Source organism: Erythrolamprus reginae, chromosome 3 (assembly GCF_031021105.1).
Source record: "Erythrolamprus reginae isolate rEryReg1 chromosome 3, rEryReg1.hap1, whole genome shotgun sequence".
NCBI classification, from domain to species: domain Eukaryota; kingdom Metazoa; phylum Chordata; class Lepidosauria; order Squamata; family Dipsadidae; genus Erythrolamprus; species Erythrolamprus reginae.
The window spans coordinates 79021984-79031419 of NC_091952.1; the positions used below are offsets into that span (position 1 = coordinate 79021984).

At 38.1% G+C, this 9436-nt stretch overlaps 1 protein-coding gene across 1 annotated transcript in view; it reads left to right on the forward strand.

Moving 5' to 3' along the window:
• The window catches only part of PCSK9 (proprotein convertase subtilisin/kexin type 9), a 38096-nt gene extending 28660 nt beyond the window's left edge, over positions 1-9436 (forward strand). The window contains exons 9-12 of the mRNA XM_070745932.1: positions 2916-3064; positions 3210-3390; positions 4083-4264; positions 6933-9436. Of these exons, the coding sequence (XP_070602033.1) occupies positions 2916-3064; positions 3210-3390; positions 4083-4264; positions 6933-7133 (713 nt within the window). The 3' untranslated portion in view covers positions 7134-9436. The remainder of the gene's footprint in view (positions 1-2915; positions 3065-3209; positions 3391-4082; positions 4265-6932) is intronic.

Below are 9436 nucleotides of genomic sequence, written 5' to 3' on the forward strand. Positions count from 1 at the left end.
TTTTCAGCAATTCTTAATTGAAGGTAAATTTGTACTCTCAGCTAAAATTTCAGTGATATCTTCTCAATTCAGCTATGCCTTTTTTTGTAATTAGCTTCAGCATCCAGTTATTATATGGTCAGTGGTTTCTTCCTTGGCACAACCAGCATTTACAACTGATCTTTTCTACTTTTGTTTTGATAACATTTATACTTAATGCTTGTTCTTGAGCAATAAAAAGCACGCCTTCTACAATACTTCCTTTTAAAAATACTTCATTCTTACGCCGTTGTGATGTTTTACTGTTGTCTAATTTTCCTTCAATATCTTTCAAGGAAGATATTACTTTGCTTTTTCAATTTTCTAACCTCATTTCAAGCTGTTGCTTTTTATAGTCACTGAGATTCCATTTCCCCAAATGGCCTTTATTTCTGAGATTAATTCAATAAAGCTTTGTTATTGTCTTGATGTAATCGTTAAGCTTTATTTTTGTTCTTTATTTTACCTTTAATCGGTGCTAACCCACTAGTCTATCTTGGGGAAAAATAATAACAATATGAAGAGCCGGGGTGGCGCAGCAGGTAGAGTGCTGTACTGCAGTCCACTGAAACTGACTGTAGATCTATAGGTCAGCTGTTCATATCTCATCACCGGCTCAAGGTTGACTCAGCCTTCCATCCTTCTGAGGTGGGTAAAATGAGGACCCAGATTGTGGGGGCAATATGCGGGCTCTGTTAAAAAGTGCTATTGCTAACATGTTGTAAGCCGCCCTGAGTCTAAGGGCGGCATAAAAATCAAATCAAATAAATAAATAAATAAGATATATAGTGTTCTGCCGGCATGCCCCAACCACCCGTAATTACAGGGTAATTAGTCCAAAAAGACACACACGATAGAAGGAAAACCAAATCTTTATCAACAGAAAAGCAGAAAAACTATCTGTTTAAATGTCAAAGGGATTTTCTGGTACACACAAGGCACAGGTTAAATGCAATCCAATTTCTCACCCAGTAACTGGGAAATTGAGTCCAATTCCAAAAGTGCAGAAATTCCACACACAGTCTTGAACAGGGAAACAACAAATCACGATCTTGATGAACTATGAATCAGATAAACTTCCATGAGGCTAAACCAGCATGCTGCTCTTTTTATCTGTAGCACTAATTACAGCAGTCCCAACCAACCACAGGTGGCCTCACTTATCTCCAGTAATAATCCTTCAGTTGTTCTCTCCTATGCTTCACTCTACGCATGCATGGGTCCGTCATAAGTTCTTGTTCAGAATCCAGGGATGATTGATCTCCTCCTGGGCTGTCTGCCAAACTTCCCTCTTCCCTGCCACTCACGCTTCCTTCGTCAAAGGAGACTTCGTCGGGAGATTCTATCGGGAGCAACAGGCCTGTGGCATGCGGATGTTTCCCCCACATCCGCCTTCACATTCCTTGGGGCAGAAGCTGGGCCAGAGCCAACCACAACATATAGTAGGGAATGATTTATAGGCATCTATTTTCTGATTTGTTGGTCAAGATGAATAAGGTTCAACATTCCTGTAATAGATGTAATCATTGATGTTGCTCATGAATTGTCTGATTCCACAATTTAGGTGAGATATTAGGATTTTCTTTAACCATTTGCATTAATTTGAACTTATATTTTTCTCATTGTACAAACTATCCAATGTTTAAAAAATTCCCAGATATGTATAAGCTCATTTAGGTGCTAGACCTTTGACACTTGTTTTACTTAAGAGTTATCTTATGAGTTAATTAATTTACTTTCTTTAATGCAAGGATCACATATTTATTAAGTCCAAATTGTGTTGCACTATATACATTTAGTCCATTCTCTCTTTAGTAAATCAGTATATTAATTGACGTCTTTTTCACTAGTTTTTAAACTATTAATCTTTTTTCTCATCATTCCTATCATCCTTTTCCTCCCACTTAGGACTGTATGACTGTAACTTGTTGCTTGTATCCTAAGATTTTAATTAATATTGATTGTTTCTTCACTGCTTATTTGACCCCTATGACTATCATTAAGTGTTGCACCACATGATTTTTGACAAATGTATCTTTTTCTTTTATGTACACTGAGACCATATGCACCAAGACAAATTCCTTGTCTGTCCAATAAAGAATAATCCTTTTGTATCTATTTTACTGTTAAATTTAATTACATTTGTAACTTGAGCAAATTGATAACCAAAATGTAGGCGTAATTTCTAGATAGGCAGAAGTCTAGTCTGGTCTGGTCTGGTCGACTTGAACTCAAAGTTCATTTATCTAATTTTTACTTGGCAGTAGATGTTCTATCTAAGCCATTCTCTGTACCTACTCTAGAAGGTGAAGTGAAAACCTGACTCCCTTTAATGTTTGGGAAATATTGGAGGGGGGGGATCTCTTAGCCCACTAATTCCTGTCTTTATTTTGGGGTTTTCATGGTTAAAAGAATGCAAGCACAAACAAAACATTTTTCAAACTTCAGCATCTCTGGTTTATGGCCAATTGTGGCTTATTCAGTTAATTATATATGTTAGTGCAATGTGTTTTCCAAAGATAGGATCTTTCCAAGCGGTTGAACTACAGCCTGGAGATAAGTCTTAAACAAATGGCATTCCACTAATCCAGTGGTTCTCAACCTTTCTAATGCTGCAACCCCTTAATATAGTTCATCATGTTGTGGTGACCTCCAACCATAAGTCTAGCGTCAATTCTCCCAATAGAGTTTTAAGGTGATTGGCAGGAAGGTAAGAGGGACACCCCCACTGTAAACACCTGATTGGTTGGATTGTAAATATGTTCCAAGGCACCATAGTAGAAGCTTTAGTTCCTAACCCCATGGAAAAATTGTCTTTTCCCATGGTCTTAGGCAACCCCCAGGTTGAGAACCACTGCGCTAGTCCTTAGCAGTGACCATTATCTACTCTCTTTCAGAGGAACAGCTATATTGTCGCTCTGTGTGGTCTTCCTTGTCTGACTCAACCAGTTCAGCAACAGCTGTTGCCCAATGCAACAGCGATGAAGACATGTTCAGCTGCTCAAGTTTATCAAAGAATGGCAAGCGGCAAGGGGAGCATATTGTGGTAATGTTCAAAGTCAAGATGTTTGGCTTGCTAATTAATTTTAATTAGTTTATGAACAGACCTGCATTTCAGTCAGATACAGAAATTAGATTTGATGCCATTCTTGGTATCTTATTTTCACTTCTTTCTCTCCCCCAAATACTAGGACATTGGAGGCAAGAAGGAGTGTGTGGCTCACAACAGATTTCGAGGCCAAGGTGTCTATGCCATAGCCAGGTGTTGCATTTGGCCCAAGGCTGACTGCCAGGTTAATAGCCATTCACAGACCACAGAGGGCACAGCTATGAAAAGTGTTAGCTGCATCAAAGATAGCCATGTTTTGACAGGTATGCAATGACAGCTTTCTTGATAGTAACTAAAGAAGCAACATTTTCGATGTAGATATCATTATGTATAAGTTGTATTGTAGTAAATAGGATCTGCGCTAAAATAAGTCTTCTATGCATAAGATACAGTACTAACGTCATATAATGGTGTGTTACTGGAAGAGACCAGCTTTAGCAGAACAGAAGGAAAAATATATACGAATCCTTCTTCTCACAATCTTCCAGCATTTGCACTCTTAAGTGATTACCTAAAACTGTTTAATAATACAGCTGATCCGGTTCCACTTTGTTCTTGTGCTATAATGCCTGGCATTTCCTATCTGGTCCACTCTGAAAATGTTAGAATATTCTTTACTTTGTGAAAATTGAAAACCAAAGTTGGTACCCCGTTTTCCCCAAAATAAGACATCCCCTGATAATAAGCCCAATCGGGCTTTTGAGTGCAAGGCAATAAGGCCAAGCGCTTATTTCAGGGTTCAAAAAAATATGACAGGATCCTATTTTGTGGGATACACGGTAATAGCTCTATTTTCCCTTTCTTAAGGGTTTTTGGGTTTTTTGTATGTGAAAGACCGCTATTTATTTTTCTGTGCGCACACAAAATAGCACGTACTGTTAGCTGACAATGATAGCCATATGTATACTTCAGGTGAATCTTTTACAAAAGGCCCTAATATGATCTACACTGGCAGGCTGCAGCACCCATTCTCTGACTGGAGACCTCAGCGGCGGCATCAAAGCTATACACCAGGCAGACAGTAGCCACGCCCACTGTGTAGGCCAAGGAGAAGCAACTGTGCATGCTTCCTGCTGCCATGCACTTAGCCTCGAGTGCCGAGTTCAGGGACAACCTCCCCTGGAATACTCAACAAAGGTATGTGCATATCATTGTTGATGGCCTCTCAGTCTAACTATGGTAACTTGGTTCCTAAGATGAAATTGATTCTGTGCAATTCCTTGCATGGCTACTGAGTAGGCAAGGAAAGGTTGTTACAGATTGTCCCATAGATTAATCAAATTATTTCATTTTGAAATTATTATTCTGAGCTTCTGAATTGTAGAAGTATTTTTCCTCTCCTGCTAAATGAAGCCCTGCAAAAAATTTTCATTGGGTCTTCTGTAAAACGTTAGCTTTCTGCAACCAAAATCAAAACTAATCAATATTAGCATTAAAGTTAACACTTGTGTAGATGGAGTTTCTTGTTCTGTACCTGACCTGGTTTATACATTTTGTGGATTGTCATAGATAGTCCAACAAGGATTTGCTAGGAAGGTCTGCTATAAAAGGAAGTTCTACAGAGAAGGAACAGAACTAATGCCCCATTCATAGAAACATAGAAGACTGATGGCAGAAAAAGACCTTATGGTCCATCTAGTCTGCCCTTATATTATTTCCTGTATTTTATCTTACAGTGGATCTATGTTTATCCCAGGCATGTTTAAATTCAGTTACTGTGGATTTACCAACCACGTCGGCTGGAAGTTTGTTCCAAGGATCTACTACTTGTTCAGTAAAATTATATTTTCTCATGTTGCTTTTGATCTTTCCCCCAACTAACTTCAGATTGTATCCCCTTGTTCTTGTGTTCACTTTCCTATTAAAAACACTTCCCTCCTGAACCTTATTAACCCTTTGACATATTTAAATGTTTCGATCATGTCCCCCCTTTTCCTTCTGTCCTCCAGACTATACAAATTGAGTTCATTAAGTCTTTCCTGATACATTTTATGCTTAAGACCTTCCACCATTCTTGTAGCCCATCTTTGGACCCGCTCAATTTTGTCAATATCTTTTGGTAGGTGCGGTCTCCAGAACTGAACACAGTATTCCAAATGTGGTCTCACCAGCGCTCTATATAAGTGGATCACAATCTCCCTCTTACTGCTTGTTATACCTCTAGCTATGCAGCCAAGCATCCTATTTGCTTTTCCTACCGCCCGACCACACTGCTCGCCCATTTTTAGACTGTCAGAAATCACTACCCCTAAATCCTTCTCTTCTGAAGTTTTTTGCTAACACAGAACTGCCAATGCAATACTCAGATTGAGGATTCCTTTTGCCCAAGTGCATTATTTTACATTGGAAACATTAAACTGCAGTTTCCATTGCTTTGACCATTTATCTAGTAATGCTAAATCATTTACCATATTACAGACCCCTCCAGGAATATCAACCCTATTGCACACTTTAGAGTCATCGGCAAATAGGCATTCATGTTCAATATTGCTATTAGATGACAGTATTGAAAATGAATGAGGCACTAGTTCTCTTGTCATAGCAGATAAGAAGAAACGGTTGTTTCAGTCAACTGTTGTTTCACTCTGAAAATTCCCTATGAAAATTTTTTGCAGGGCTTCGTTTAGCAGGAGAGGAAAAAATACTTCTACAATTCAGAAGCTCAGAATAATAATTTCAAAAGGAAATAATCAACAGAGGAAGAAGTCAGTAATATAAACAGAGCGCAGGGAAATTCCTTTTCATATATTATATTTCCCATGATCTTTGATCACTGGATATGCTGGCTGGAGTTGAATTCCAGAAAGATTGGGAGAACGACACTATTTTGGAAACTTTTTATTACTACCAGCAGACAAACTGTGTGCAGTTGGGTCATAATTTCAGATATAATTCCTTGTCAGATTTCTCAATGCCTTCAACAGTGGCATAACATCTAATGTACTTGAAAAGTTCTTAAAAAATCAGGGAGATATTCAAAGATGCATCTGCTTGAAAGTAGCCCACATTGAAATATATAGCACAAACATCAGTTGACCGCAGGAAATGTTTTATGACATTTTATATTATGTCATGAAATGCTTCATTATGCCTTCTACCACATACCTCACAGCGACTGGTAAGATCCCATAGGGTTGGCCTTCTTCGGGTCTTGTCAGCTAAACAGTGTCGGCTAGCAGGTTCGCGGGGGAGAGCCTTCTCTGTGGTTGCCCCGACTCTGGAATCAGCTACTTCCTAAGTTCTGCACTGCCATCACCTTATTAGCCTTCCTGAAAGCTGTAAAGACCTGGCTTTTCTGACAGGCCTGGGGGCATTGACCTCGGTGTGATGACTAGTGAGATCGGCCCATGAATGTATGGAAGGCTGCAATTTATTTGAAATTGAAATGTTTTAATATTGATCTTTGTTTTTGTTGTAAGCCGCCCTGAGTCCCTAGGGAGTAGGGATGGATAGATAGATAGATAGATAGATAGATAGATAGATAGATAGATAGATAGATGCCAAATTTCAATTCCACAGGAGTCATGATTCCTGGGTTTTGGATACATTCTTTAAGTTAGCCCAGAGGTGGGCTGCTAAGGTGGAACAGTGATGTGTGCTCGCCCCCGTGGCACTGAGTGCTAGCGGAGTCAGCACAATTCTGCTACTGTAGCTGCCCAGGACTCCGCGGGCACTCAGAGCCACGGGGGCAAGCACACCTCACCATCCCACCTTAGCAGCCCACCTCTGAGTTAGCCCATCTGAGCTACTTTGAAAATGTTTTGCAGTATGTTGATTAAAAGAACTTCTGATTTCTTTTTCTTAGGTGATGGAGACCTGTGACGATGGCTGGACTCTAACCGGATGTAATGCCCAGTCACACAGCTCCAACACTCTTGGGTCATATTCGATAGACAACACTTGCGTTGTAATCAACCACCCAGGAAGCAAAGGAGCAACCGCAGTTGCTATCTGCTGCAAAAAAAGGCTCGTAGAGGTTGAGAAGCAAAGTTCTAGTAAGAAGTGACAAATCTACCTTTTCCACCCTCCACCTATCCAAAGGATCCACAAATTTTGACAGTTGCCATATATGGTCACACTGGCAAACACTGTAATCTGTAGAGCAGGACTCCCAATACAGCTTGGAGTGCTTGTGATAGCCTTACTACAACTATTTCAAATGCTGCAATTGTGCAAAACATTGTCCCTATAGCAATATCCCCATTGATATCAAGAGGTGGGGGTCTCAGTAACATCAGTTAAGCTGCATTTGTAAAATATCTTTGATCCATCATTATGCATGATTTTTTCAATGCCTTTTTAGTTGCAATCAGGCTTAGAATATCTACACTGTTTTCTTCAAAATAATAAACCCTGTCGTTTTTTTGAGTACATGGTAATAAGGCCAAGCTAAGGGTCTTATTTTAGGGGAAAAACAGTATTTTGTCAAACCATCCATAAGTTCAGTGCATTTTGCTTATAGTGTAGAAGGCTAGGGGAGGAGCGGGCAGAAGGATGAAGAAGGTAAGAGTTTTTTGTGTAATTCTTTAGCTTGGTCACAACTTTTCTTTGGCTGAACTATAACCAGAAATGTCCATGATGCTTAAAATTTTAAAGGTGAAAGTATTAATACTATAAATCTGCCCAGGATAGCAGATTAATTGCAGAGCACATCCATTAACATTATATCCTCCTTTTAAAAATATTTTTATATAGTAAAGTTGTATGGTAATATTTTGCAGCAAACATAGGCAAACCATGGGCTGTATTAACCCTTCCTTCTTAAAGGCCTCATGCAATTAATAGATTCTCGTTTGTAGTTAAACTGCTACATAAAAATTAAGTTATTTAATGCTTTTAAAAGAAACAGGTATACCTGGGAGATATTGTGGGTTCAGTTCCAGATCAGCAAATGTTGCAATAAAACGAGTCTCACAATTTTTGGGGGGAGGACAGGTGTTTTCTGACTGCATACAAAAGTTATGTTTGCACTTTCTGTGTACAATAGTATGTCTAAACAAACAATGTACATACCTTATTTAAGGTTCTTTATTACTAATGAGTAAATGCTGTTGGAAAAAGGATACCAGTAGATTTGTTTAATACAAGATTGCCCTACACCTTCAATTTACTAAAAAAAATGCAGTACTGTATATGCAAATTTGAATAAAGAAAAGCACAATAAAATAAGATATGCCAGTATTCAAATACAATTTGATAGAGTTGGGAAGTGTTTTCTACTGCTTCTTCTCACTTGAGATTCTATGGTTGTTGCAGCTTTCAACCTGAAACAGTGCTGGTCATCTAGGATCTAGATTGTACACATCACTGTTTTCTGTTATCATTCTCCAGTGCCATTATACAAAATTGCTTAACAATGGATTGTAGCTGGTCTGAAATAAGATGTTATCCTACTGTATCCTTGTACTAATTTTTGAAGAGCAGAAGTTTCTGCTCTTTTATTTCACATAGGAAATAATTACCTTAATTGCTATTACTTAATATACTAAAATGATTGCAAACTTAGTGAGTTAGCTTCTGTGAAAACTGCAAAAATGAGAGCAGTTTTCTCTAAGGAAACTGGATCGATACAGAGAACTACTAGTCTCCTAGATATGATAGAAGCATAACTCAGCTCCATCCTCTTATGATGAGGAATCTGAAAAATATGGGAACTGTAGCTGAAAAAAAAATTATAATTGGGCTCCAGGAAGACTACTGGATCAATGAAAAACAGTTTTATACCAGCAAACCTGAAGCTTTTTAAAAGCACTGGTGACTTAGGACTTCTGCAATGAGTGGCTTTAAGGCAACCATGAAACCAAGTACACCCTGGGTAACTCGCACCAAACAGTGTAGTTTCCTAACAAAGTATTTAGTAGAGACCACTTAAACTGGCTTTTCAAATTAGGCTATTACTATCATGTAAATATCTCTCCCTCTTACCAAGCGTTTAATTACCTATGTAATTGAATTTTTAACCATGTGTATGTTAAATTACTAGGTAAAAATATTTTTAACTTAGGGATCATATACATGTTTCCTTAAATGTAAACTTAAATGTAAGTTTAGTTCAAAGTAAATGTATATTGGAGCCTGTTGCATTTCTGCTTTAGAAAGGGCAAAAAACACCAAATCATGAATAGAGTAAGCTGCATGTGATTCTTTATATGTTGTTTTCAAGTTAATACTCAAATTTATTATCTACTGTAATTGCTTGAGCTTTCTTTGTGCTGTGGATTTTACATTTTTATCTGGAATCTATTTATTGTTTTATATAACATTTTATAAAGCAATTTCTTTTTGAAATAAAGTTTCATACAATTTTAA